At 69.3% G+C, this 27024-nt stretch overlaps 6 protein-coding genes across 6 annotated transcripts; all 6 read left to right on the top strand.

Annotated features, from left to right (window-relative positions):
• Positions 1-2682: 2682 nt before the first annotated feature.
• EMIHUDRAFT_468664 (hypothetical protein) lies at positions 2683-5603 on the top strand (the record flags this gene model as incomplete). Its single annotated transcript, XM_005781139.1, has 6 exons — positions 2683-3406; positions 3544-3969; positions 4119-4182; positions 4257-4705; positions 4747-4763; positions 4864-5603. The coding sequence occupies 6 exons, from the start codon at positions 2683-2685 to the stop codon at positions 5347-5349; spliced, it is 2166 nt and encodes a 721-aa protein (XP_005781196.1). The 3' UTR covers positions 5350-5603.
• Positions 5604-7032: 1429 nt separating this feature from the next.
• Positions 7033-8398, top strand: EMIHUDRAFT_456924 (hypothetical protein; the record flags this gene model as incomplete). Its single annotated transcript, XM_005781138.1, has 3 exons — positions 7033-7530; positions 7708-7779; positions 7910-8398. The coding sequence occupies 3 exons, from the start codon at positions 7033-7035 to the stop codon at positions 8105-8107; spliced, it is 768 nt and encodes a 255-aa protein (XP_005781195.1). The 3' UTR covers positions 8108-8398.
• A 2926-nt stretch (positions 8399-11324) lies between these two features.
• Positions 11325-13594, top strand: EMIHUDRAFT_234590 (hypothetical protein; the record flags this gene model as incomplete). Its single annotated transcript, XM_005781137.1, has 7 exons — positions 11325-11331; positions 11405-11468; positions 11545-11627; positions 11651-11702; positions 12215-12449; positions 12618-13343; positions 13508-13594. 7 exons carry the CDS (start codon positions 11325-11327, stop codon positions 13592-13594), a joined length of 1254 nt encoding a protein of 417 aa, XP_005781194.1.
• A 138-nt stretch (positions 13595-13732) lies between these two features.
• Positions 13733-18719, top strand: EMIHUDRAFT_234589 (hypothetical protein; the record flags this gene model as incomplete). Its single annotated transcript, XM_005781136.1, has 14 exons — positions 13733-14009; positions 14186-14267; positions 14393-14432; positions 14549-14948; positions 15245-15387; positions 15426-15580; positions 15800-16028; positions 16661-16769; positions 16890-16984; positions 17064-17165; positions 17228-17287; positions 18019-18063; positions 18274-18402; positions 18555-18719. The coding sequence occupies 14 exons, from the start codon at positions 13733-13735 to the stop codon at positions 18717-18719; spliced, it is 2031 nt and encodes a 676-aa protein (XP_005781193.1).
• A 1596-nt stretch (positions 18720-20315) lies between these two features.
• EMIHUDRAFT_234588 (hypothetical protein) lies at positions 20316-22980 on the top strand (the record flags this gene model as incomplete). Its single annotated transcript, XM_005781135.1, has 7 exons — positions 20316-20437; positions 20514-20733; positions 20852-20941; positions 21198-21339; positions 21516-21601; positions 21673-22079; positions 22881-22980. 7 exons carry the CDS (start codon positions 20316-20318, stop codon positions 22978-22980), a joined length of 1167 nt encoding a protein of 388 aa, XP_005781192.1.
• A 62-nt stretch (positions 22981-23042) lies between these two features.
• Positions 23043-26057, top strand: EMIHUDRAFT_234587 (hypothetical protein; the record flags this gene model as incomplete). Its single annotated transcript, XM_005781134.1, has 6 exons — positions 23043-23066; positions 23189-23929; positions 24970-25023; positions 25412-25488; positions 25575-25714; positions 25972-26057. 6 exons carry the CDS (start codon positions 23043-23045, stop codon positions 26055-26057), a joined length of 1122 nt encoding a protein of 373 aa, XP_005781191.1.
• Between the last annotated feature and the right edge of the window lie 967 nt (positions 26058-27024).

The raw sequence follows: 27024 nt of genomic DNA, 5'->3' as shown, positions 1-27024 counted from the left end.
CGCCTCGCTTCGCGCGGCGAGCCCGCCGTGCCGGCCGTGCCGTCGCCGCGGCGGTGCGGCCGGGTTTCACCGCCCGAGGCGTGGTTCTGCACTCGCTTTCTCCCGCTCGGCTCGGGCGCATCAAGGCGGTACCGGATTCGGCGCTGCCCCGGCGCTGTGCCGCCCGCTCCCCCAGCGCGCTACGCGTGGCGCGCCATGGGTGTGTGATGTGCTGCCGTGTGGCCCCAGCCGTTTTGTGTCTTTCGTGTCCCATGCGCCCCCGAGATGTCTCTCTCTGTGTGCGGGTGCCGATAGAGAGTGAGAGAGCGCGAGTCATATCATGAGGCAATGTTGCTGAAAAAAATGTCATTGCGTGTGCCAACAATGCCGAATCGGCACGCCAATCCGACTTCGACTCGAAACCCTCCACTCTCGCTGACCCTGATGGCCCGCTTTTGTCACTGGTGTGTGGTTGTGCGCGAGACCGTCACAACGCCGAGTGCTATGGCATTCTATCAGAAGAGGACGCGTCGCCGGCAGATGTTCAGGCAGATGTTCGGAATGGTCGGCGGTGTGCGTTGCCGCAGCCCAAGGGGCGATTGCCCTGCTCGCTCAGGTGGTGAGACGCTCACAGCGTTGGTGTGACGGCTGCTATCACATACCGCGGTCAGAATTCGGAGAGTCCCTGCATCCGGATGCCGCGGGCGGTGCCCACGGCATGCGTTGCGGCCCTCCCGAGGCCCCCGAGGCTCCCTAGGCCCCCCCGCGCCCTCTCGCGGCCCTCCTGCAGCCCGGCGGGCCAGCGGCAAATCCGGCAGGTGAGTCGGCTCGCCGCCCGACCAGTCGGCTCCCACCCGGGTGTGTCTCCTGGCCGGGGTTTTGGCACCTCCTAGTAATATATGAGAGATCCGTGGAGCGTGGTGAGCAGATACCCAGAATCTCCAGCCCCTCGAAAACCGCCTATTTTAATTCATTGCGGCCGCGGGTTTGCTCGGATTACTTTTCCCTCGAAGACATGCTAGATTTTTTGGCGTTCCGGTGCCTACGAAAAATAAGCTGGGGCGCGGCGCGGTGGAGCACGAGTTTCACTGCGAGCACAGCACTACGAGGACGGACTTGTACATTTACCAGGGCGTGATTGGGGACCTGCCCTGCATCGGCGACACGAAGATCTTTGCCGGTGTGCCGTCGGACCCCTCGGGGGTGGGGCGCATGGGGGCGTTCGTCGCGTGCGGCAAGGCTGGTGGGCGCGCGCAGCGCGTCGGCGCCACTCCGACTGGTCGGGCACCTCGGCTGGGTCCATCAGCACGAGGCCCGCCCCGTCGGGGAGCCCCGCGAGCGCATGGGTGGCCGGCGCGAGCGGAGGACGGCGGGCCGAGATCTCGCTGTCTTCGCACGAAAACACAAGGCGCCAAGGGGGGGGGTGGAGCCTCGGTACCCTAGAGACGGATTTGGAGGGCGAGCGCCGACGGGCTCGCAATCTCGAGTGCGACCAGTGGGTCGTCGCCTGTGCAATATCGAGTTTGGTCGCCGCTAGCTACAGTGGGCCCACTGTAAACGGTGCGACTGGGTCGGGCGGCGATCAAGGGTGTTGCTGGAGGCTTCGGCGTCCAGCGTGGGCATGGCAACTATACACAGAGCATGATGCGTCGAACCTCAGTCCCCCCCTGTGAGCAAACGTAAGCGTAAGACCCGTCGCGTGCGCGCGGCAACACTTCTTGGCGGCAACACCGGGCTTGGACGCCACCGCGTCTACGCCCACCCTCCCTCTTCAAGCGCATAGGCCAGAGGGTGTGCAGCGTCCTAATCTAAAATCTGAGGATTCAGGATTCAGGCATCGCTTCAGTGAGGCCAAAGTGAGTGTATGGATGTGTGAGAACGGTACAGGACACGAGGAGTCACGCGGACCGACTCGTCGGCGACTCTGCTGCACGCGGTGTCCGAATTTTTCTCAGCGTGAGCGAGACGGAAGAGTGCCACCGGGGTCGGGTAGGACGGGTCGGCCCGGAGTATCATAGAGTAGCCGTCGTGGTCGCGGCGAGCAGCGACGGCCACTCCGGCGCTGCGTCGGCAACGTGGGAGCATGTCCACCGCCACTCGCGAGAGGAGCAGTGCCGCCGCGCCGCCGCCGCCGTCCGCGCGCCACCGCCACCTTCCGCGCGCCGCCGCCAGCCCGTGTGCTGCTGCAGCCGCCTCCGCCGCCGCCGCCCGCCTCCGCAGTGCCCTCGCTCCCGCGGACAAAACCAGTCATATATCACGAGCTGATTTTCCAGAGCGTACAAGACGTGCGTCACTCCATGGCACGATCGGCCGGCGTTCCAACCGGCGCTCTTATGCTGCCAGTTCGAACCCCGGCCTTCGTGTCCTCGCGGAGCGACGCGGATCGCGCGCGTGTGCGACTGCGACAAGACGAGACGCAGAAGCAGAAGCGAACGTCGATGTTTTTGCTGCCGCGGCCGCGCCGTGACCTCCCGTTTGTTTTGGCGCCGATGGCGATGCAGCGCCGTCTCTCGCCGCGCGAGATGGCGCCGCCGGGGGTCGGCGCCGCGATCAACCGCGCGCCAGCAGCGAGCGGTGCAGAGCGGCTACCGACATGACAGTTTACGACGGCGTCTCTCCACTTCTTCAGTCTGGCTCGCACGGGGTCCCCTCCACCCAAACATCTCCAACCTGGATGACGACCATTTTCGTCGTGCGTGTGCGATGCTCTCGCTCCTCCAGACGGCGATGACGATGCGGCGAGTCCTGGAGACGGTCGCGCCGCCGGGCGCACCTCACTCCACGGCACTCAGCGCGTGCGGCCACACGCTCGCCAACCTGAGCGTCGCCTACGACGGCCGATACCCGGGCGGCAACTGGAGGCGGTTCTCAAAGTGGTCGGGGCTGGACGAGCAGGCGGCGGAGGAGTCGTCCTACTACTACTCGCGCGGCGGCGACGACTCCGCATACTACGACGGGCGCGGCGGCGGCGGCGACGTCGAGGAGGCCCTCGAGCGTGACTCGTACGGCGGTGGCCGCTACTACGCCTTTGGCGACGACGCGATGGAGCGGCCGCGCGGGCTCGGGTCCCGCCCGCCGCCGCCGCCGCCGCCGCCCTCTCCCTCCGCCGCCGCCCTCGCCGCCGCGCGCGCCGGCCAGCACGGGCGCGGCCGGGCGCCGTTTGTACTGTCGTCGCACTTCTCCGTCGCAGCGCGGCTCGAGCGGCACCGCCGCAGGCGGGCGGACGGCGACGCGTGGCGCGGCGGCGACGCGTGGGGCGGCGGCGGCGGCGACTCCGCCCTCGGCGACGGCCCGCTCACGCCGGACGGTCTGGTGCGCGAGGAGAGGGGCGCGGACCGAAAAGAGGCGAGCCGTGGCTTGAAGGTCGAGCCGGAGGAGGCGGCGCGAGGGACTTTGGCCGGACAGGCTGGCGGCGACGCGGGTGGTGGTGGCGGGGCGGGTGGCGTGCCGGGAGGCGGCGTGGAGAGAGGCGGCTCTGTGGACGGCGACTCGTCGGATGGCGCGCTCGCTGCGCCGCCGACGCTCCGTCCTCGCCGATTTCACGTCTCCGAGAGCCTTCTCTAGGCGGCGTGCTCGCTGCCCCGCCGCCCAGTTCGCGCGAGGCGTCGCACGCGCTGCGGCTGAGGCGGACGGAGATGGCGGGGCAGCCCCCCCCTCTCTCCTCGTCTCTCCGCCCCGAAGCCTCCCCGGCCCTGGCCGCTAGGCTGATGATGGACGTGTACCGCTCGCGCCGCACGTTTGGCGTGCTCGAGAACAAGCTGCTCACCCACTCGCTGCTGCGCCGCCTCGCCCTGCCCGTCGTGCCCGTGCTGTACGGCGCCTTCGCCGCGGGCCCGATGGGCGAGTGGCAGGGCTATTCGCGCGACCGGCTGATCGAGGCGCCGTGCCGCCGGCCCCTGGCCCGACCCCAATCTCTCGGCCCGAATCTGGGGACCTCGGCGGACGCAGGCGCTGCGCCGCCACCGCCTCGGCCCGACGCGCGCGTTCGTGGTCAAGCCCGCCTCCGACGGCACCAACTGGGGCGTGCTCCTGATGACGCCCTCAAAGTGGAGCGCCGGCAACTGGACTGGCGAGACAGGGAGCCGCCTGCATGCGAGGGGCCGGGCGCGAGCGTGACGCGTCGGACGCGTGTCCACCAGGCGAGCGCGTCGCTGACGAGGTGGAGAAGTGGCTCTTCGCGCGCCTCTCCTCGTGGGGCCAGTGGTGCGCGCACCGCCGCCGTGCTCCCTGCAGCCCGTGACGAGCGTCTCTTGAGCGGGGAGTGTGGCTGCGGGCAGGTACGAGCACCGAGGAGTGCTCGTGCAGCGGCTGTACACGGACGACGCGCCCGCCTCAGCCGCGTGGCCGCACGGGATCGCCGAGCTCAACGTGCTGGTGCAAAAGGGCGAGCCGACGCACGTGCGCGTGATGGCGATCCCCAAGCCGAAGGGCGACGGCTGCTTCGACGTGCTGCTCCCGCCCTCGCGCCGGCGCGGGTCGGAGGCGTCCCCGGCCGAGGGCGCGCAGCCGTGGCCTGGCGCGCGCTGCATCCCGGCGCCCAACTGCGCGGACTCGATGGCGGCCTGCAAAAACTACTCCGTCCCCCGCCTCCTCAAGAAGCTCGAGCCGCAGCTGTCGCAGCAGGCGTCTCTGCTCGCCTCCGTCTTCGGCGCCGACTGGCTGCGGCTCGACTTCTTCTACGGCCACCCGCGCCGCGGCAGCCCTCGCCACCCGAGGCGGCCGAGGCGTCCGAGCCCGCGTCGGACGCGTCCCGGGCCCGTCCCGTAGGCTGGCTCATCTCGGAGGTCTCGTACCCGTCCCACCACGACTACCCGCAGGCGCGGCGCGGCGCCGCGCGCTGCGCGCCCGTCTCTCGGCTTCAGCCCGGCCGCGCTTCGGCTGTAGGAGATCCGCGACGCGTGGCTCGCCGGGTACGGCTACGGCCGCGAGGGCGCGCCGCTCGAGCCGTCGACGGGCGCGACGCCGATGCTGCAGGTGTCGGGCGAGTGCGTGGCGGACTCCTTGCTCAAGCTCGTCGGGGTGCCGCCCGTCACCTTCGCCACCAGCTGCTTCCTCTGCCACCCCCTCCCGCCGCTGCCGCCGCCGCCGCCGCCCTCCCCGCCGCGCCCGCCTACGCCGCCGCTGCCTCCGCCCTCTCCGCCGCCACGCCCTCCCAAGCCCCCGCCCCAAGCGCCGCGGCCGCCGGCAAAGGGAGCCGGCGGCGGCGGCGGCGGCAAGCACGCATCCGCGCGCAGCAAGCACTCCAACCTGAGCGAGACGGCTCGCCGCGCGTCGGAGCCGCCGCCGCGCGCGCACAGCCGCGAGGGCCGCGCGGGCGAGAAGCAGCGGCTGGCTGGCCCCGCGAGGAGGGCGCTCATGCGCGGCTCATGAATTACATGAGTGGCGCTCACACACATCCAGGAGAGGCGAGTGAGGACGTCCAGTGTGTGTGTTTTCAATGTGCTCGTGTTCGTGCTTGTGTGTGTGCGTTGTGTGTGTGTGTGTGTGTGTGTGTGTGTGTGTGTGTTGTGTGTGTGTGTGTGTGTGTGTGTGTGTGTGTGTGTGTGTGTGTGTGTGTGTGTGTGTGCGCGCGCGCGCGCGCGCGAGGAAGTAGTCACCCGGCAAAGAGAGTTTACTTTAGTCTTTACGCGGAGTGTGGTGGAGGGTGAGTTGTCAGTTGACCAGGGGGTTGTGCGCCGGGCCCTCCTGCTCGGCTCCAGCCGGTAGACAAGTCTTGTCATCAACAGAGTAGATGGATCTGACCTCGGGGCCGATGTGACCAAGCGCTGGTAGCGTGGTTTGACCTCACACCCATGGTCTCACAGTGTGCCGGCAGTCGCCGAGCAGTGTCGCTCACACAAGCCGCAGCACAAGTGACTGAGGGCCAGTGAGGGCGAGCCCATCGCTGTCACAGCTGTGGCAGCCGCACAGTAGGCTGTGTCAACTGTGCAGAGTGTGTGAGCAGCAGAGGAGCTGCTCTCCAGGCTTCTGTCGCAAAGAGCTGCATGCCACCGAAAGCGCTGTCGAGGTTCGCCGAGCGCGGCGCAGTTTGAGGGACACCGTCACCGACGAGCGCGTTGGACTTTTCACTCCGGACAAAGACGGCTACACGCACACGAGCCGCGGTCGTGTAGCCGTCTTGGCGGCGAGGCGCGGGACCGTCTGTGGTGAGGTGGGTCGCGTCCTCCGATTTACCCAGCATCCACACCCATCACCCTTTAGAGCTCTAGAGCTCTACAGACCTCAATCAAACATGTACGCACACCGTACGGAACGTATCCTCATCCACGTGCACCGTGCCGAACACGCCGAGGTCGGACAAGGCACCGAGGATGCGGCGCCAAGCCGCGGCCAATACGGCCAGCCGCAAGACGCTGAGTCTGTCAAAGTAGGTGGCCACAGCGGGCTCGGGCTCACAGAACGGGAGAAGTGCACTGATGGCGACCCACTGCGGAATCTGGACCCACGACGGTTGCATCCCTGGAGAGGAGGGGGCAGATTGAGGAGGGCCGGATTGCCCACCGCAGACCACGGAATGAAGCGCCGGGTAGAGCCTACCACTGTTGAGTCGACGGGTATCACCAGTGGCCTTGCGGGATCGGGGTGCTGCTCGGCCGGAATGCTGAGCTCGGCGGCGGCGAGGTCTGGCATCGCAGCGCCGGTCGTCTCGTCGAGGGCTACCTCTCGACTCTATCTACTCCCCGTGTCACAACGAAGCACGAGAGCGTGCACGACAGACAGAGCGACGGCGCAGCGCACTGCCGTCCAGCTAAAAAGCGGCGGCCGACGGTTGCTGCGCAAAGTGATCAGTTCTAAAATAGGTTCCGGGGCCCGACGGATAGATGAATCCGGCCGGGGCACCCTCCGCTCGAATCCCTGGCTGGGGGTTCGAGGTGGCCCCCACCCTGGGGCCTCCCATCAAAGGGACTGCGGCAGAAGACGCCCAATCTTGCACAAGTGCAAGAACCATACTCCTACTTACTCTTAGACAGAGCCACTCGAGCGGAGCACGTTGCGAGACACGAGAGGAAGGAGGGACCCCGACAACTCGCTTGGCGGCCCGAAATATCACTAATGGCCGATGATCCCGCGCCTCTTGTGGGCCTCCAGCCATCCTCATACGAGGTGGGCAAGGACGAGTACGTTCCGCCACTATTTGCCCTTCCTGGCGACTACGAGGAGGCCGAGTTTGAGTTTGAGACCGGGAGCCACCGCCTGCACCAGGCCGTGACCGGCTGGAGGGAGGGCGGGTGCGACATCCTCTGGTCGATGGTCATGCCTGCGACCGTGGCGCTCAACTTGGACCGCCTTGTAGGGCGGACGGTACTGGAGCTGGGGGCGGGCTGCGGCTTGGTTGGCCTCATCGCTGCTCAGACCGCGAGCCATGTTGTGATCACAGATGGCGACGTGCCTGAGGTCGCACTGTGCACGGACAACGCTGCCCGCCACGCGCCAAGCCACGCACGAGTGGAGGCGGCGCACCTGGCTTGGGGCGCGAGACCCTCGCAGCAGGCGCAAGCGGAGGGCCGGCTCGGCGGGTGCCGCGCCTTTGACGTCATTATCGCCTCGCAGGTGGGCTGCGCTCACTATATGTGTGTACACTTACTAACTTGATCACTACTTACTTATGTATATAGCCATCCAATAGCCATCCACTTACCTACTTACTCATACTTACTTAGATGGCTTACCGAGCATCCCTGCGCTCGCCGAGATGCGAGAGGCTCACCAACCTACTCACTTACTTAGGTGGTCTATGTGCTGGCGTGCATCCCCGCGCTCGTGGAGACGTTTGCGACGCTGCTCGCGCCAGATGGCGAGATCCGACGCCAACCCTCACCCTCACCCTCACCCTCCCTCCCACAACCCACATCTCGCCCCACCGCTCAAATCTCACCTCTCAACTCTCGCCTCACCTTCACCCTCACCCTCACCCTCTCCCTCAGGCGAGGTCTGGCTCTACAATGACCGCGTGAGTTACAGCCTCGGGCCAGACGGCCAGACGGAGTGCCGCGCGTGCCTCGACAAGGCCCTCGCGTCACACGGGCTCGCCGCCACCGCCGACACGTGCTTACGCCTGCCGCGAGATTTCGACGAGCTGCCGTCGCATGCATATCTGCTGCGGATTACACGTGCTCCATCGGCCTGAGAGGGCTTGCGCTGGGGTCTCACGTTCGTGTCTTGCGAGAAGGCAGGCAGGCACCACAGGCGAGTTGCAGTTGGCGAGACCGGAGCTCCGGTCGCGGCGACGACAACCATCGACCTGGAGCTGGACGCTGTGCTTGGTGCTGCCCACCAGCCCTGCTGGTGTACGGAACTCGCAACTCCGTACTCGGCGTCCGCTCTTGTCCACGCGTGTTGCCATCAGATTCTACAATAGATTATAGAACAGATTTCGCGTTCCCCACCTTTCAGTTTACGCGTTATTTGAAATTATAAAGTACGGGGTGTGTGGCCTTTTGCTGGTGCAGACGATCGGAATTCGGATCTGCAGGCGTACGGTAGATCACGTGCAGAAGGTAACGCTTTTGATAAACGAGTGTTACTGTAGTGATACGGGCGCGTCGGACGGGACATCCTGCGAATGCCGGCGTACCGGATCCCGCCCCTGACCGGGGTCGGCGAGGGCGGGGACGCGGAGATGCTCGCGGGCCTCTACGAATGGGCGGCGGAGTGCGAGGGGATTGCCATGCGGCCGCCGCCCGAGGACCTGGTCCCCCTCCCGCCCATTCGCATGAAATGGGGGGAGGCGAGGGGGATGCGATCCGACACCACGGCCTACATGATGGACCTTGCCCTGCAAAGGCACGCGAGGATCCGGTACACCGACGTGGCCTTCACCGATGGGAGTCTGCAACCGGCAACAAGGGAGGAGCCTGCCCGAGTTGCGTTTGGGATATACGCGACAGGGACGGGCTTCCGTGGGGCGGATGTTCACGGGGGCGCGCTTCCGTCGGGTGCCACAGTGCAGGCCCCGCGCCCCACACACGGTGTATGCGTACCTGGCCAGGACGGTGCGCCGCGCCCGCAGGCGGGATGCCAAGGTAAGGGCTCTTGTTCTGGTGGACTCCAGCAGTACCCTCGTCATGATAGAGGCGGCGAGAAGGGCGCGGTCACTGCGGGCTCTGCGAACAATGCACCGGCGGCAGCTGCTCGAGCGGATTGTTGAACTCTGCAACGACCGCGCCGTGGAGCGAGTGGAATTCATGTGGGTCCGAGCGCACCGGGGGGTGTACGGCAATCACTATGCGGACACCATCGCCAATGCGTACCTCGCCACGCAGCCGAGGGACCTGCAGCAGCTGGTGGAGGAATACAGCGGAGGGCTCCATGATCAGAGGGGAACGAGGGTGTTCTACCAGGTTCCCGAGCGCGGAGAGCGAGGCCGGGTGTGGCAGGCGTACCCGGGGGACCGCAACCCGCTGAGGATGAGCCGCTCCAGACTGGCGGCATGGTCGACACGCAGGCTGGCTGGCGAGACCTCGGGCAGCCCATGCCACACAGGAGTGGACAGCTTCCCAGTCATGGACTGGGACGCGGTCTGCGAGGGCGCGCCGGGCAGCGTGTGGGCCGCGCTCGCAAGGGCGCCGGAGAGGTGGCGAGGATCCTCTGGCGGGGCCAGAAGGGCCACGGCCACCGGGGCGATCATGATGGTGCGCGCCACGGCGGTGGTTCGAATCCACACGAGCCGAAGGTGAGGGGGTAGGTTTGCCTGAGGACTGAAGCTCACCCATTGAGGAAGTGAGAACTGCTCGGCTCACCCTGCTCATGCTGAACAAGCTCCTCTTGTAGCTCGATCGGTCACACCGCCATCGCCGTCGGGGAGAGGGGGGACGACACTGCTTCGGCAGCGTGCACCTCGATCCTGTACCGTGTTTGTTATGACCCCCCCCAATGAACGTACCAGTGAGGGAGGGCGAGACGATCGAGGGGTCCCGTACCACGCGGAATCGACCCTATCCAGTGCTCAAGTGCTCAACGAATAGAAGAGCGGCGCAAACGCGACGACCTCCGCCACCGAGGCGGACGAGGGCCGTAACCTTTTCGCTGCACTTTCGATTTCGCGGAGTATACTTGTGTCCATGTTCCAACGAGGCGTTCTTGGTTGGCACCGGGCGCCAAAATGCCCCACGGGCGCGCTGGTCGCGTGCGCGAGCGCCCTGGTGTTGCATGCGCTCATCATGCGGCGGCGGCGTCAACGAGCACCATGCCGGAGGCTCTGGCTGCAGCCACGGCCGCCGCACCTTACGTTGATGGCTCCCCAGTCTACCGCATGCTCACCAAGCAGCAGAGATACGCGAGCGCGTGGCTGTCTCTGCACATGGTCCAGCCTGACGAGTTCGAGAGTCTCTTCATGCGGCTCAACCAGAAGGACGTGGCCAAGGGCTGCATCGATCCGGACGTGATCGGCGTGCTGCGGGACGTGGCCGTCATCGGTGTGCGCCTCGCCGACCGCGACGACGAGTGGTGCGAGCTGCGCGTGCCAGCATTCATGGCACATCTGGCCGATCCGATGGCGCTGTGCGACAACGAGGTGGTCGAGCCCACTTCGGCTCTCTGGGCCGACGGCTCGTGGACCGGCACGCTCATCTGGGACTCGGCGGTGCACGTGACGGAGCTGCTGCTCGCGAGCCCGGCGTGGCGTGCCACGCTCCGTGGGACGAGCGTCGTCGAGCTCGGCTGTGGGCTCGGGCTGCCCGGGCTGGCGTGTGCACTGCTCGGAGCGTCGCCGGTGCTGCTGACCGACAGAGGAGTGGTCGCCGAGCTCGCCGAGGAGGGCTGCCGGTCGCACCCGCAGCTCGCGGCGGCGCACGGTGCACCGCCGTCCAATCCACGCATGTCACGCATGTCACGCATGCCACGCATGCCTCGCACGCCAAACATGCGCGCGTGGGAGCGCGCGCGAGCGCGCTCTTCCCATGCGTGCTTCCCTCCGCTGCCGCCGCAGGCGTGACCCTCGAGTGGGAGGAAGGGTCGGCGCAGCAGCTCGTGCAGCGGCACCTCGGCGGCGAGCCTCCGGGCCTCATCATCGCGTGCGACTGCATCTTCGCCCCCATGTTCGGCGACACTTTCCTTCTGCTCACGATGCTGCGCGCGCTCGCGGCGCCCCAGACGCGCATCCTCGTGGGACTCGAGCGGCGGCCCGACGACGGCGCCGAGGCCTTTTTCGCGCACGCCGACGCGGCGGGCTTCGTGTCGACGCTGCTGCTGCGCGTGGCGCGCGTCGTTGTCGTCGAGATGCGGCGGCGGTGACCTTGTGCAGGGCGGCGGCGCCGCGCGCTTGAAACCGCCCCACAATTTGGGTTGCAACCCACACGCGAGCGGGGCCTGTCCGCTGTCGCGGTGCGTGGTTTCCTTGTGGCCAGATGAGGCGTGAGGCAGCTCTGTGAGCGGTCACGCTCACGCTGCTACGGCTGTAGCGTCATCGTACATCGATGAGCCGCAGGCTCGGACCGCGGCGCCGTGGGGATAACCGGGGCCGTGGGCTTTGGCCTGCTCGCCGGGTTTGGGTATTGGGAGAAGATGCTGTTCAATGGACAACGCCTCGGCCGGGCCCTCGCAAAACACGTCCGGCACGTGTGTTAGTCTTCGTGTGGTCCACTCGAAGCACGAAGGATCGGGCCATCAGGATCACGGAATCTTCGATCCAGGCGTGGTCCGTCGCGAGGGTCCGTTCTCGATCTAGGTACAGGATTTTACAACAAAACTCCCTCGCACAACACTGGGCACGGGACTGGCGCTAGGTACTAGGACTTCGCGGTTGCGGGTGGTTGCGTTGCGGGTTCCGCGTTCCCGGCGTGAAACTTGCAACGTTGGACGTAGCACGAAAAGATGCCGTGCACAGTGTTGGGTCGGATGGAATGCACCCGCGTGAGGCGAAAAGATGTCCGGTCTCGTCTCACGCCCTGTCTCACGTTCAAGGCTCGCTGTCCCATTTTGATTCTGATCCAGACTAGTGCAAGGGCTAGACCCGCCCTCGCCGCGCGCCGACGCGCAGTGAAAGCACCCCCTTCCCAACCGTCTCAGGGACGGACGCATTTGCCCCCTTTCAAAGGCGGTTTCGAAGTTGATGAGACGGGTGGAAATGTGTTTTTGAATTGAGAGAGAGAGAGAGAGAGATGTCTTGTTTTTGTGAATGAAGAGCAAGAAATGAAAAAAGCGGATATTGTAAACGCGGGTTCACCTCCCGTGAGCCGTGCGTATCTCCGTTCGTCGAGCTCGGGCGCCGGGTGGGCTCGGAGGGACGCCGGACAAGGGAGGTGGCGGCCTCGCGGCCGACCATCGCTCCCGACGAGGATATCGCGGCCCTCCTCGAGCGGGCGCAAGTTTCTGCGCCCATCTCAGATAAGGTGGTGCCGCAGCTGCTGGCCCAGGATGTCGGCAGCGTCTCGGCGCCGCTCGAGGCGGGCAGCAGCGCGGTGGCCGGCGGCGATGGTGCTGCGGGCGAGCGCGCGGGCGGCGGCGTCGGTACAGGCGCTGCCGAGGGTGCCGTGCATGCCGCATTGCATGCGATTGCCGCAGCCGGGCTTAGCGGCCCCCGCGGCGGAGATGGGACGCGCTCCGCTAGCGAGGAGCACGGCGGCGGGGCGGCGGCCGGCGGCGAGGGCCGCGGCGGCGCGCGCCCCCAAGAGGCGGACAGCGGCGCCTGTGATGCGCAGGCCGCAGAGGGTGGAATCGGAGGTGGGACCGAGGTGTCCAGTTTGGACCCCTTGGTGCCCGCGCTGCCGACGAGCGGCGATGGGACGATCGACGCTGCGAGGGAGGATGAGGAGGAGTGGGCTGCGGCGGCGGCGGCCTACCGGCAGGTGTGCCCGGTGCGGCGAGAGGTGGCCGTGTTCGAGGAGTACAGGCGCCAGGCAGCTGCTGAGGGCCGTGCAGCAGCAGAGGCAGCGGCGGAGGCGGAGATGGAGGAGGAGGAGCCCGAAACGGGCAGCGGGGAGGCTGCGGCATTGGCCGCGCCCCTGCGCGGCCTGGCGTCTGCGCCAGGCTGCGCTGGCACAACGGACAGGGTCACTTCTTTTTCCGACACTCTCCGCCCCGCCTGCAGCGCGACAACGGCTTCATCATCTTCATCAGCGGCCTTCATCCATGCCTACCGGCCTCCTGACCCTTTGAGTGTCGGGCCTTGCGGCGTGATATGCGCCCGCGGATACGCCACAATCTGGCCCGCCGGATACGACGAACCCTGCCTCCTCGATGGGGCAGCGATTCGGCTGCTGGCGTCGGCGATGGCGACAGTGCGGGCGTATGAGGACATCGAGGCGCGTCGCGGCCGGGATGGTGGCGATGTCCGGGACGTGCGCTGCTGCCGGGACGTGCGCTCCTGGGCGGAAGTCTGCGCGGCGGCTCGCGAGAGGGAGTTCAAGATCTTGGCTCGCGATTCGGTTCGCGCGGCGGCGGCTCGCGCGGCGGCTCGCGCGGCGGCGGCTCGCGCGGCGGCGGAGGCGGCGGCAGAGGTGGCTGAGGCGGCGAAGGAGGAGGAGCCCGAAACGGGCAGCGGGGAGGCTGCGGCATTGGCCGCGCCCCTGCGCGGCCTGGCGTCGCGGAGGGTGGGCACCGGGACTGGGAGGAGGACCCGCTCGGGTTCGACACCAACCCGATGCTGCTCCGCGCCATGTGCATGGCGTTCGAGTGAACGTCGTGCAGGCAGCCTGTGCCTTTTGGTGTACCCCGTTTGTACCGCGTCCTGTGCCCCCGAGTTCATTTGATATATAAAAGGAGAAAAAAGTGTCGCGAAAACAAAGAAACACCGCGAAGTCGCAAGCGACCGATCATGGCGAGCGGGGAGCAAGGCCCTTCGCCGGGCTCCATAACCGCGATACAGGTTTTGGCCTCGTACGCGCCGGCCGAGCTCGTCCTGCGGCACGCCGCGGACCGCCACCCGGCGCCGCCGTCGGCGCCGGAGCGAGAGGATTTTGAGGGCGCCGTCGGCTTTGTGGATGTCTCCGGCTTCACCGCCCTCTCCGAGCGGCTGCAAAAGGACTTTGGGAACAAGGGATCGGAGAAGCTCAATCAGTACATCAACTCCTACCTCACGCGCTTGATTGACGGTCCGCTCGCCCCGCTCCGACACAGCCGTCTCGCAGCTCCCGCACGCGCGGGACTGTGCGCGCTCGGAGCAAAGGCTGCAGCTGCGCGCGCGCTGCGCGCCGTCTCGGCCCGTCGCCTGCTACCCGGCCTGCGCCGGTCCCGATGCGCTCCTCCTCCCCCCCCACTCCCGCGGCAGGCGTCTCGCACCACGGCGGCGATGTGATCAAGTTTGCGGGCGACGCGCTGCAGGCCCGTGATCCGCCGCCTGTAGACGAGAGGTGTGCGAGATAGTGCGGGCGGCGCGCTGCAGGCGTGCTCGCGCGCCGCCTCTCGACCCCACCACCGCTCGGCCGGCGCCTGCCCCTGCCGGGACTGCGAGTCCGACCGCCTGTTTCCCCCACAGGTGGTCTGGAGAGAGCGCGGCGGCCGCACCGGCACTAGGGGTGTCGGGGAGAGCGGCGGCGGCAGCGGCGGCGGCAGCAACGGCGGCGGCGGTGGCGGCGGCGGTGGCGGCGGCGGTGGCGGCGGCAGCCCTGACGAGGCGTCGCCTCCGCACGAGCCGCTCTCGACGCATGTGCTGCGCGCGAGCCTGTGCTGCCTGCAGCTGCTTGAGCGCGAAAACAACTTTTCGCCGGTGCCGGGTGTCACGCTGACGCTGCACATGGGCATCGGCGCGGGCGACCTGTCCGCCTTCTGCGTGGGTGGGCACGCGGGCAAGTGGGAGTACTTCATCGCCGGGGAGCCGATCGAGCAGATGGCGGTCGCCACCGACCTCGCCACCTCGGGACAACTCGTCATCTCTGACCGTGCACTCGCCTTGCTCGCCGCCGCCGCGCCGCTCACACCTTCGCCGCTCCACCCGCCCGACCCCGCGCCGGCTGCGGCGGACGAAGTCCGCGACCCGCTGGGCGAGGGCTCCGGCAACGGCGGAGTGGGCTCGGAGGCGAGCAGCGGCTTCCGTCGGCATGCCGCTTTGTTTCGGCGGCGCGGCTCGCTAAACACTTTCTTCCATCAGGAAGCCGCGCCCGCCGCGCCGCCGTCCGCCGCGGTGTCTTGCGACGCGTCGGACCGCCGCTCGGGGCGCTCGTCGGCCGGCGATCCGGCGGATGCGGAGGAGGATCCAGACGGCGGCGAGGCTGGGCCTTGCGGCTGCCGCCTGCGCGGCGAGCTGGTCGGCGAGAAGGGCGAGGGAACCTTCCGGGCTCGGCCAGGAGGGGGGGGTCTGCACTTCGATGAGTGTGGGTTTGCACTGCAGGCGAGGGCCACTTTCGGCTCGACAAGATTGTGCCTCCGCGCGACGTCGGCGACGAGTGGCTCTGCGCGTCGGATGGGAGCCGGAGGGGCGCGGCGCGGCTGCCGCAGGCGCAGCAGCGCCGCCTTCCGTCGGGCCTGCCGCCCGTGGAGGAAGAGTCCGAGGACTGGTCGTTGCTCTGCAGGCGCAGCGCCTTCCGTCGGGGCTGCCGCCCGAGCCGCACGCAGCAGCAGCGCCCGAGTTGGGCCGTGGCGGGGGCAGCGCCGCTCCCGACAGCGGCGTGCGGTCGGGCGCGACGCCGCGCGCGCAGCTGTCCGCGGCGAGCAAGGCGGGCAGCGGGTCCGAAGTGCGGCGCATGGCGGCGATGGCGCTCTGCGGCGACGGAACGCTGCCCGCAACCGAGGCGCAGCCGGAGCACGGCGCCGCCCCCGCGTCTCGCGCCGCCACCGCGCCGCGCGGCGGAACGCCGAGGCAGCGGCGCGGGTCGTCGGAAGCGGCCGGCGCGGCCGAGGCGGCCGGCGAGTCTCTCGATTTGAAGTTGCGGCCCGGCTCGCGGAGCGGCACGCCGGGCAGCGGCTCCGACGTGCGCCGTTTGGCGGCGATGGCGCTCGCGACGGCTCCCTCCTCCGCGCGCGAGACGACGAGCTCCACGCGCGCAACACCGGCGGGGGAGGCGAGGTCCGCGGCGCCGCTGGCACACGGTTCGTCGTGGCGGCAGCTCACCTCGGGAGGGCTCGGGGGCTCGTCTGCCGCCGAGCCGCGCGACGGCGGCGGGAGCAGCAGCCGCGTGCACAGCGGCCGCCGCGCCGGGCCGCACCACCGGCAGGACGTGATGACTCAGCTAGAGGAGGCGCGATGGCACACTTCCTAGACACCTCCTAGACACCTCCTAGACACCTCCCAGACACCTCCTAGACTCAGCTCGAGGAGGCGCGATGGCACACTTCCTAGACACCTCCTAGACACCTCCCAGACACCTCCCAGACACCTCCTAGACTCAGCTCGAGGAGGCGCGATGGCACACTTCCTAGACACCTCCTAGACACCTCCCAGACACCTCCCAGACACCTCCTAGACTCAGCTCGAGGAGGCGCGATGGCACACCTCCTAGACACCTCCTAGACACCTCCCAGACACCTCCTAGACACCTCCTAGACTCAGCTCGAGGAGGCGCGATGGCACACCTCCTAGACACCTCCTAGACACCTCCCAGACACCTCCTAGACACTTCCTAGACTCAGCTCGAGGAGGCGCGATGGCACACCTCCTAGACACCTCCTAGACACCTCCCAGACACCTCCTAGACACCTCCTAGACTCAGCTCGAGGAGGCGCGATGGCACGCGACTCGACGCTGTGGCGTCGCCGCGACCTTTCCGAGACATGTCCACGGACGTGTCCTCTGGCGCGTCGCGCGTAGGCGCTGGCGGACCCGCTCGGCGGGGGGGAGGGCGGCCTCAGCCTCGGCGGCAGCAGCGGGTCGGTGCTCGGCCTCGAGGAGATTGAGCCGCCGCAGCTGCTCCAGCAGTGTCCAGGACATGTCCGGGACTCCTCTGGGAGCCGCCCCACAGGCGGAGCTCGAGCCGCCGCACTTGCTCAAGCATGTCGTCGTCCCGTGCTTGCGGCCAGACATGCGGCCGGCGCTGCAGGCGTGCGCGCCCCATTCCTTGAGTACGGAGGAGCGAGCTCTTCACTGACGGCGAGTGAGCTGCAGGCGTACGTGCCGGACCTGATCGTCGAGCGCGTCGAGGCGGGGCAGCTGGACGGCCTCCGCGCCCTCCCCGCGGCACGTCCACGACATGTCCGAGGCGTGCGGTGTGTAGGCGGGGCAGCTGGACGGCCTCTACGTCTCGGAGCACCGGAAGCTGGTGTCGGTCTTTCTCAAGGTGATCGGGCTGGGCCGGCAGGCGTGCGAGAGAAGCAGGGTTTGCGCTCGTCAAGAGGAGCTCAAGCGCCAGTCAGGGGCGCTGACGTTTGGGCACGTCAGGCGTGCGAGATAGACGACATGGCGCGCTGCCACGCCGCGGTGAACATCGTGCAGGAGAAGGTTTGCCGGCACGGCGGCACCCTCACGCGCGTGCTGACCGACGACAAGGGCACGCGGCTCCTCGACAAGGGCACTTCCTAGACACTTCCTGGGCACCTCCTAGACACTCCCTAGACACTTCCTAGGCACGCGCTTCCTCGTCGCCTTCGGGCTGCCCGGTCGCGCACACGAGGACGACGAGGCGCGCGCGGTCATCGCGTCGCTCGAGATCGCCGAGGCGCGCGGGAGATCTGGGGAGATCTGCGGAGATCTGGGGAGATCTGCGAGGATCTGCGGAGATCTGCGGAGATGTGGGGAGATGTGGGGAGATGTGGGGAGATGTGGGGAGATAGCTGCTTCTCGGGCGCGTGCGTGCCGGGCGGCGACACCGAGGCTGCCCGAGATGACCCGAGGTGACCCGAGATGGCCCGAGGTGGCCCGAGATGGCCCGAGATGGCCCGAGATGGCCCGAGATGGCCCGAGATGGCCCGAGATGGCCCGAGATGGCCCGAGATGACCCGAGATGACCCGAGATGGCCCGAGGTGACCCGAGATGGCCCGAGGTGACCCGAGATGGCCCGAGATCAGGCGCTCGCCCACGTGCCGGGCGGCGACGCGGGCGACGGCGTCGCGCCGCTCGGCTGCGCGATCGGGATCACGACGGGCAAGGTCTTCTGCTGCGAGGCGCGCTCGTCCGCTGCGGCGCGAGCACACGAGATTGCACGAGGTGACGCGAGATTGCACGAGATTAGGCCGGCTCGCCGCTGCGGCGCGAGTACACGCTCAACGGGTCGCACGTCAACCTCGCTGCGAGGCTGATGCAGGCCGCCGGCACATCCTGCTGCCCCCTAACCCTGACCCTAGCCCTGCCGCTAGCCCTGACCCTGACTCGAACCCTGACTCGAGCCCTGACTCTCCCCCTAGCCCTGACGCTAGCCCTGCCCCTCCTCGGCCTCGCGGACACGCCCTCGACGCGTGCGTGACGCGCCCCTCGCGCATATGCCCAGGCCGCCTCAAAGTACTCCATTCCCGTCCTCGTCGACCGGGCGACGCAGCAGGGCGCCGAGCTCCACGCGTGCGCGTGCGAGGTCGACAAGACGCTGGAGCCGATCTCCGTCAAGGGCCGCGTCGAGCCCGTCACAATCTTCGCGCCGCGCCTGCCGACGCCCGGCGGGCCGCGGCGCGGCATCTCGGCGTCGATGAAGATCCAAAAGGCGGTCGACCGCCGCGCGCTCGGCCAGACACTCGCTCACGCGTCCGTACCCCACCCGCCTCCTGTCGTGCAAAGGCGTCGATGGCCGCGCTCTCGCCCGACACGCGCAAGCGGCCGACCGGCCCCGCGGCCGTGTCGGCCAAGGAGCAGCTCGGCGGCGCCAAGTCGCCGCGGCTGGCGGACTCGGGCAGCGACGGCGTCGTCGAGCGCACGCTCGGCCGGCAGGCGGGGGCGAGTTAGACACCACCGGGCGGGTTTGAACCACCGGGCGAGGAGGGGGGGGGGGGGGGGGTGCTCAGCGGCGCCCCCTCGGCCGGCTCTCGGGGGCGGTTCGACCCTTCCGTCCTCCACCCGACGCCGAACCCGCAGGCGGAGATCGACGCGCTGCGTGACGCGCTGCGCTCGCTCGAGGAGGGCGCGTGCACGGTGCACGCCCTGGTTGGCGAGCCGGCCATGTTCAGGACACGTCCACGACGTGTGCGAGGCGTGTCCCATAGGCGCACGTCCTGGTGGGCGAGTCGGGCATGGGAAAGACTCACATGGTGTCGGTGCTTCGCGCACTGCACGCCCAGGCGTCGGGCGGGGCTCCGAGCCAGGTGTGCCCGACACTTCCCCGACACTTCCCCGACACTTCCCCGACACTTCCTCGACACTTCCTCGACACTTCCCCGACACTTCCTCGACACTTCCTCGACACTTCCCCGACACTTCCTAGCGCTCCGAGCCACGTGCCTGCTCTGCTCCGCTCGAGGCAGGGCACAACCCGCGACTCACAACTCGAGCACTCCTTCACCCCTAGTCTCCTCCGTCGACGCCGCATGTCCAGTACACGTCCAGTGCACGCCCATGACACGTCCGAGACATCTCCCCTCGCCTCTTCAGGTCGGCTTGCTGCTCAACTCTTCCCGCCCGATCGAGTCGACCGCCCCATTCTTCCTCTGGCGCGCCATCTTCGACCGCCTGTTCACCGACGACGCGCTGCGCACGCTCGCGCTGCGCGCGACGGAGCACGCGCACCGCTCAAAGGAGGCCGAGGCGAGGAAGGACGGCCGCAACACCGCCGCCGCCCCGCGCGCCGCCGCCGCCGCCGAGCGCAGGCAGCAGGCGGCCTCGACATACTCCGCTGCCCAGGGAAGCGTGCCGCCCTCGCCGGGCGTGCGGCCTCAGCGCCCGCCGCCCGCCCGGCCGCAGCCGCAGCCGCCCCCACCCGCCGTCGGGCGGAGTCCGCTCGCTCCGGCGGAGTACCGCTCCGGCTTGGCCGCCCTGTCGGTACCTGAGGGCGCGTCGGGCGCCGCCGCCGCCAGCGCCGCCGCCGCCGCCGCCGCCGCCGCCGCCGCCGCCACCACCGCCACCACCGCCACCACCGCCACCACCGCCGCCAGCGCCGCCAGCGCCGCCAGCGCCGCCGCCGCCGTCGTCCCCGCCGCCGAGCCAGCCGCCGCCCCCGCCAGCCCGCACAGCGGCGCCGTCCTCGAGCAGGCGGCGCCGTCAGACGACTCGCCCGCGCGCAGGGCAAAGGCCAGGGCTGCCGGCGCCGCGTCGCTCGCCAGCCTCGTGGGGGCGGCGGCCTGGTCGGGGTCCCCAAAGGGGTACCACCCGCTGCCGTCGGCGGCGGCGCCGCCGCCGCTCGAGTCGTCGGCCACCTTCGAGTCGCTGGCCTCGTCGACGGACGGCGCGCCGGGCGGCGCCGCGGGCGCGGCGGCGGGGGCGGCGGGCAACCGGCGCACGTGCGGCCGCTCGGGGACGTTTCCGAACCTGGTCAGCTCCGCCGCCGGCTCGGGCACCGCCGGCGCGCACCTGCGGAGCTCTGCTCTGGCGGGCCGGCTGCGCAGCGCCATGACCGCCTTCTCGGGCTTCGCGGAGTGGAGCGAGCCGTCGCCTCCGGTCGCGAGGAGCGCGGCGGGCAGCGCCGTGGGGGAGGGGCCTCCGATGCTCGGCGTCGTGAGCTCGCGGCCCACGTGCCGCTCTCCGCGCCGCGACACAGGCCGGCCCTTCCAGGACACGCCCCAGACGCGCCCTGGGCTCGCCGCGTAGGTCCAGCTCCAGCTCCTCGACCCGGCGCGTCTCGCTCGTGCCTCCGCCGGCCGACCCGCCCGCGGCCGAGGACCTGCCGGCGGTGCCCGAGTGGCGCTCGCCGCGGCAGCGGTGGCGCGACGCGGCGGCGACCACGCTCGCGTTCACGCTGCCGCTCCACGCCCTCGGCTGCGTCGGCAGCCGCGCGCTCGAGGGGCTCGTGGCGATCCGGCCGCAGGCGGTCACGTCGTTGACACGTCCCCACCCGTCCCTCTGCCCCGTCCCCTCACACACCCCTCGCATGCCCCTGGCCTGCTCACGTGCTCCCCCCCCCCCATGTCCCTGCCCCGCGGCCGCAGGCGGACGAGGAGCTGCTCTGCTCGGCGAGGGTGCTCGAGCTGGCGCCGCTGCTGAGCCCGGTGCTGCCGCTGAGCCTGCCGGACAACGAGGTGGCCACCTGGCAAGCGAGGCGAGTCCCGGAGCCGCCGGGTCCCCACCCGTCCCCTGGCCTGCCCCACAGGTGACCAAGCACCTCACCGGCGAGACGCGGCTGCTCGAGGCGGACACTTCCTAGACACTTCCTAGACACTTCCTTGTTCACACCTCACCGGCGAGACGCGGCTGCTCGAGGCGGCCCGGCCGCATGGCGCGCGCGGTGCTAGTCCGTCCGCTACTACTCACGACCGGAGTCCTTCATGGATGCAGGCGATCCGGCTGATGGTGCGCGTGCTGCGCGCCAAGCTCGCGGGCGGCAGGACCATCCTCGTCTTTGAGGAGTGGCACTGGAGGGGCGGGGTCACCGAGTCCACTCCCTCGATTTCAGTGACTCCTTGGTTGAGTAAAGGACGTGCACTGGATGGACTCGTCCTCGTGGAAGCTGCTCGAGGCCGTGCGCAAGGAGCTCTCCCCCCTCCTCCTCCTCGTCTCGATGCGGCCCGGCACAGACCTCAGAACCGCCGGCCGGGGTGTGGCGCCCGCTGTCCACGCATGTGCGTGACACGTCCACCACGGCATGTCCCGCAGGCGCAGAGCCCAAGCTGCCGCCCGAGGGCACCGCGCTGCTCGCCGCCGCGAGGCGCTCCGAGCTGTCCGGCTTGCGCGCGCACGAGGTCGACGGGCCCGCAGCCGCAGCGCCCTCGTGCCCCGTCCCGCACCGGTGAGTCGCTGTCGTGCGGGTTAGGTGGAGGAGCTGCTGCAGCGCACGCTGGGCGTCGACTCGCTGCCCACCGCGGTGGCGCGCGAGATCATGGACCGGTCCGCCGGCAACCCGCTCTTTGCGATGGAGTTCGCCCTCGCGATGCGCGACGAGGGGCTCGTGCAGATCGTCGACGGCCGGTGCGAGCTCAAGGTTTCGCTCGACCTCATCGACTTCCCGCCCTCGGTCGAGGCCCTCATCACCTCGCGCTTCGACCGGCTCCCGCCCGCCTCGCTGCTGCTGCTCAAGGTTGCGGCGGTCTGCGGCTCCGAGTTCTCCGTGGAGGCCGTCAAGCGGATGCTCTCGCGCTCAGACATCGACGGCAACGGCGCCGCCGGCGCGGCCATCGGCATCCCGGCCGACGCGATCGAGCCGACGCTCGAGACGCTGACGTCCTCCGAGGCGGACATGCTGCGCCGCATGTCGGGCGCCGGCCGCGACGCGAGGGGCGGCGCCGGCCGCGGCGCGCGCTCCACCCTCGCGCCGCGCCGCGCGATCGCCGAGCCCAACACGCCGAAGCGGCGGCCGGCGGCGGCGGCCGGCGCCGACGACGTCAACGGGTCGTCGGGAGGCGGCGCGGCGGGCGGCGGCGACTACCGCTTCAAGCACCGGTACCTGCAGGAGGTGGCGTACGACCTGACCGCCGAGGAGCTCAAGGAGCGGCTGCACTACGCGGCCGCGCTCTACTTTGAGGAGCAGCGGCTGGCGGCGATGGCCGCCGCGGAGCGCGAGCGGCGCGAGGAGGAGGCCGCGGAGGAGCCGCGCCGCGGCGGCGCGCGCGCGACGCAGGCCGCCGCCGCCGCCGCCGCCGCCACCGCGCGCGGGGTGGGCGAGACGCACCTCGAGGCGCTGGTGCACCACTGGCGGCGCGCGGGCCCGTCGCCGCACGCGCAGGAGAAGGCGGTCCACTACCTGACTCTGCTCGGCGACCGCGCGCTCGACAACTTCTCGCTCGTCGAGTCGGAGGAGCTGCACACCGCCGCGCTCAATATCGTCGACGCCGAGGCCGCCGCGGCGCAGGGCGGAGGCGGCGCCGTGCGCGCGCAGCGCGGGCCGCTCCTCCGCCGCATCGCCCGGCGCCACTTTTTGCAGGGGCAGCACAAGGCGGCCGAGGCGCGGCTCAGCGAGACGTGAATTAGGCGAGGCTCAACGGGCTGTCAGGTAAGTGATTGATGGAGAATTAATTAGGCGAGGCTCAACGAGGCGCTCGTCGCGTTTGAGATCGAGCGGCAGCCGCTCGAGGGCTACACGGACGGCGCGCTGGCGTGGCGCTCATTGATTCTTAATTCTTAGGGCGAGATGTCTACTCATTCATTGGTCATTAATTAGGCGCGCTGGCGTGGCGCTCGCAGCTCATGCGCCTCGCCCACCTGCGCAAGGTCTTCCTCCCGTTCTCGCGCTGGCCGCAGCCGGGCGGCCCCCCGCCGACGGCGCACGAGGAGGAGCGGCGGCTCGCCCCTTCCAGGACACGCCCTAGACACGTCCGGGCCATGTCTCGCAGGCGCCCGAGGAGCGGCGGCTCGCCGAGGTCGCGACGTGCTACGAGCTGCTCTCTCAGATCTACCTCATGAATCACCGCATCCGGCTCGCCGACTACTGCGCGCGCCGCTCGCTCGCCCTCGGCCTCCGCCTCGCCTCGCTCGCGCCGGTCGTGGCGCGCGCGTACGCCGACCTGCTCGCGGTGACGGCGGCGACGGGCGGCTCGCGCCGCGCGGTTGCGTACTACAAGGCGCAGGCGCTCGGGTCGTGCCGCCAGCTGGGCGAGTACGCGCAGCTCGCCTTCACGCTCCTCGCGGTCGGCATCCACGACGCCGCCTCCGCGCGCTGGGCGGCCGCGCGCGACAACCTCTCCCGCGCGCGCGAGATTGTGCACGGGCTCAAGGACCGCCGGCTGTGGGAGGACGTCGTCTCGCACCGCGGCCACCTCGAGTTCTACGCGGGCGACTTTGCGGCCTCGCTCGAGTGCTACCAGGCGGCGCTCGAGTCGGCCGAGGCGCGCGCGGACAAGCAGATGATCAACCGGTGCCAGTCGGGCATCGCCGCCGTCAACCTCGCCTCGAACCGCACCGCCGAGGCCCACGCGATCCTCAAGGAGACCAACTCGTACGGCCAGCTCGCCCTCTGCCTGCTCCGGATGGGCGACGAGGAGGGCGCGCTCGGGTACGCGCTCAAGGTCAAGGACCGCTTCAAGGGGCCGCGCACAAAGTACTACGTCCTCAAGGCCTTCGCCTCCACGGCCGAGGTGTTTCTGCGGCTCCTCGAGCGCGGACTCGAGCACGCCCCGGCGCCGCCCGCGCGCGGCTCCGTCTTCAGCCGCTGCTCGGACGCGCTGATGCGCCGCTCGCGCGCGCGGCCGAACAGCGCCGCCTCGTCATCCGCCTTGGACACCTCCCGCCACACCGCCTGCGCGCCCGAGCACTCCGGCGCACGCCTCCCCCGCGACGCCCAGTTCGCCGACGACGACGACGCCGAGGCCGCCGCCCCGCCCGCCGCGTGCGCGCCCCGCGCGGCCGCCTCCACGCCGGCCCTCACCACGCGCGTGACCATCCTCGAGCCGGCGGCGGACGACGACGCGGCCGCGGAGGCGGGCGCCGCCGGCGGCGCCGCCGGCGGGCTCGACGTCGAGCGGTTGCAGCGGTACGCGCAGGAGTGGATCGACCGGCTGAAGCAATTCGGTGACCGCCGCCACGGCCGCCGCGCGCCACGCCGCCGCCGCCGCAGCAGCAGCCGCTCCGTGCTCCCCCCCCCCCCCTCCCCCTCCCGACCCCCCCGCGCCGCCCCCCCCCGCGCGCCTCTTCCACCTCTGCCGCCCCTGTCCGCCCTGCCCCAACCGCTTCTGCCCCAACCGCTTCTGCCCCAACCGCTTCTGCCCCGACCGTCTCGCCCTACCTCACGCGCGGTCGCAGGCGAGCTGTACGCGGTGGCACGGCCCCGCGCTTTGCTGCTGAGGGGCGAGGATGTAGCCGAGACATGGCCGCGATCTGGCAGAGATGTGGCAGAGATGTGGCCGATGTAGCCCTGATGTAGCCCTGCTGCTGAGGCGCGCGCCCGGCGCACCCTCCCGCTCGCCGCCGCGCGAGCGTCGCGCCTGAGACGGCGCCCGCAGTGAACGAACCAACTCGCTCACGAAGAGTCGCCACACACACCTCCACCACGCCGCCAGTGCACCGGCTGGCTGTTGGCTCACTGCGCGCGCGCGTGCTGCCCCCCCCCCCCCCCCCTTCAGGCCAGCTGGACATGCTCGGCGGCCGCCGCTCGCGCGCGCTGCGCCACTTCCACAAGGCAGTCAGCATCGCCTCGCGGCTTGGCATGGCGTACGAGCGCGCGCTCGGCCTGGTCGAGCTCGGCAAGGGCGCCTCCTCCGACTACCAAAAGGCGCGCGGCTGCTCGAGGGCGGCGCAGCGCCGGCCGCGTCCACGACACGCCCACTGACGTGCGCCCCCTAACGCGCGCCCGGCAGGCGCGGCTCTTCCAGGCGGCCCTCGACCTCTTTGCGCGAGCCGGAGCCAGGCAACGCCGCTTCCCCCCCCCCCCCCCCTCCCCTCCCTCCCTCCCTCCCTCGCTCTCCCGGCACCAAGCCCCTCCCACCCCGCCCCCCGTCCGCCATGGCTGGATGTGTGTCTGCACCCGCGCCCCCTCTGCCCCGTCCCCTTCCCCTCGCCTCCGCCGCCGCGCCTCCCGCCGCTCGCCGAGCCCTGCTGGTGGTGCGCGCAGCTTCGACGAGGAGCGGTGCGCCCAGTTCCTACGCGACCTCGGCATCAACCCGGGCGCCGAGGCCGGGGGGCGGAGTCGCTCGCTCGGGTCGAGGGGGGGCGACGGCGACGAGGACGGCGGCGGCGGCGCGCAGACGACCGAGGCGCTCGCCGTCACTTGCGGCTGCTTTGGAGGAGCGGAGCGGTCGGCGGCCGAGCTGGAGCGGGGGACTTCGACGCCGTCGGCCTCGACACCCACGCTGACGCCGCACTTGGCGAGGCCTCCTCCCCTGTTATGAGGAGCGGGGGCATGCGGCACACAAGCGCGTGTGTATGTCTTGCGCCCCCCAGCACGTGTTTCTGTCGTCTCCATGTGCATCTTCTCTTTCACACGCAACCCTGACGCAACCCCGTCCGTTGCTTGTTTTGGTCCCTGTCGAAGGGAGAGTTGGTTGTGTATTGATGTATCCACCGGAAACTCTCGCTCTCTTTGCCCCAGCCCCCACCCTCGAACCCCCTCCCCGCCACTTTGCGGCCGTGTGATTTACGACCGCTCTCTACAGACTACACGCTACACGTACTGACGACCCAGGCTGCTCCCAGGCCTCGTGGCTCGTCAGCTTGTTGCTCATGTTCATGCGGTGCATTCACTCACACCACCGCAGTACAATCGATTGAGTCCGGGGGGTTTTATATGCGTATGATTGTGAGGGCGTAGGGCCCCGCCCCAGGACAGGCTCTGGCGTAAGGATGGGGCCCCGTTTGTACCGCGTCCTGTGCCCCCGAGTTCATTTAATACAAAGGATGGAGCGCTCTGGTGCCGAGGAGAGCCGCTGGCACGAGGTAGATGTGAAGCCACGACGGGTCGGTACAGCAGGCCGACCAGAGAGTGCAGAGTGAGCACTGCCCCTCTCCAAGATCGACTCCTGTGGAGAAGCCCGCCTAGGACCATCAAGGTGAGGCCAGGTACACTTGACCCGCGCAAAGAGCTAGATGCAGCTGTCACCATTCTACGGCCTCAGAGCGTATGCCTTGCCGCCGGACGGTGGCGGTCGTGTCGGTGGTTGGGCCGTTTTGCACGACGGCTGTGGCGGCGCTCTGGAGGGCAGGGCGGCCACTTTCGGGTGGTGGATGACCGGCTTTCGAGGTCCTGCAACCCTAGCTGTGACAGCTTCGGACAGCTCGCGCAACCGTAGGAACAGCGGGCCGGCTAGGGTTGAGGCCACACAGCCCGGGACATGACGAGGGTCGTGGAGGTCCGAAATCACGCCGCTATGCCTCGGCTCCAGCGAGGCCTCTCAGGCCCTAGCTCAGGTATATGCAGTAGCCGGAGGCAGGGAACGCCCACCCCTCAGCACCAGTCTTCTAGGTGGAGGCGGGCCCGCTGGTATCGTCGGGAAGGTCGAGGAGGGTGGGTGGATGAGCGAGAAGCAACTTGGCCAAAGTACAGGTTTCGATCCGGGCCACCGCAAATTTTGATCAGCAAATTTCGAGGGGCGGCCGCAAATTTTGAGGTAGATTTTGATTGTCAAAACGTGTCCGTCTTGGCACAGGATAGAGCATATAGGCGGCGAACACCCAGGTGCGCAGGGACATCGCGACTCTGCCCGCTCGCTCGACCCTTTTGCCGCGAGAGGGCGCCGGC

The sequence above is a fragment of the Emiliania huxleyi genome (genome assembly GCF_000372725.1).
Source record: "Emiliania huxleyi CCMP1516 chromosome Unknown EMIHUscaffold_206, whole genome shotgun sequence".
In the NCBI taxonomy this organism is placed as follows: domain Eukaryota; phylum Haptophyta; order Isochrysidales; family Noelaerhabdaceae; genus Emiliania; species Emiliania huxleyi.
Note: the sequence above shows the minus strand (reverse complement) of the source record. Positions and strands in the feature narration are given on the sequence as shown.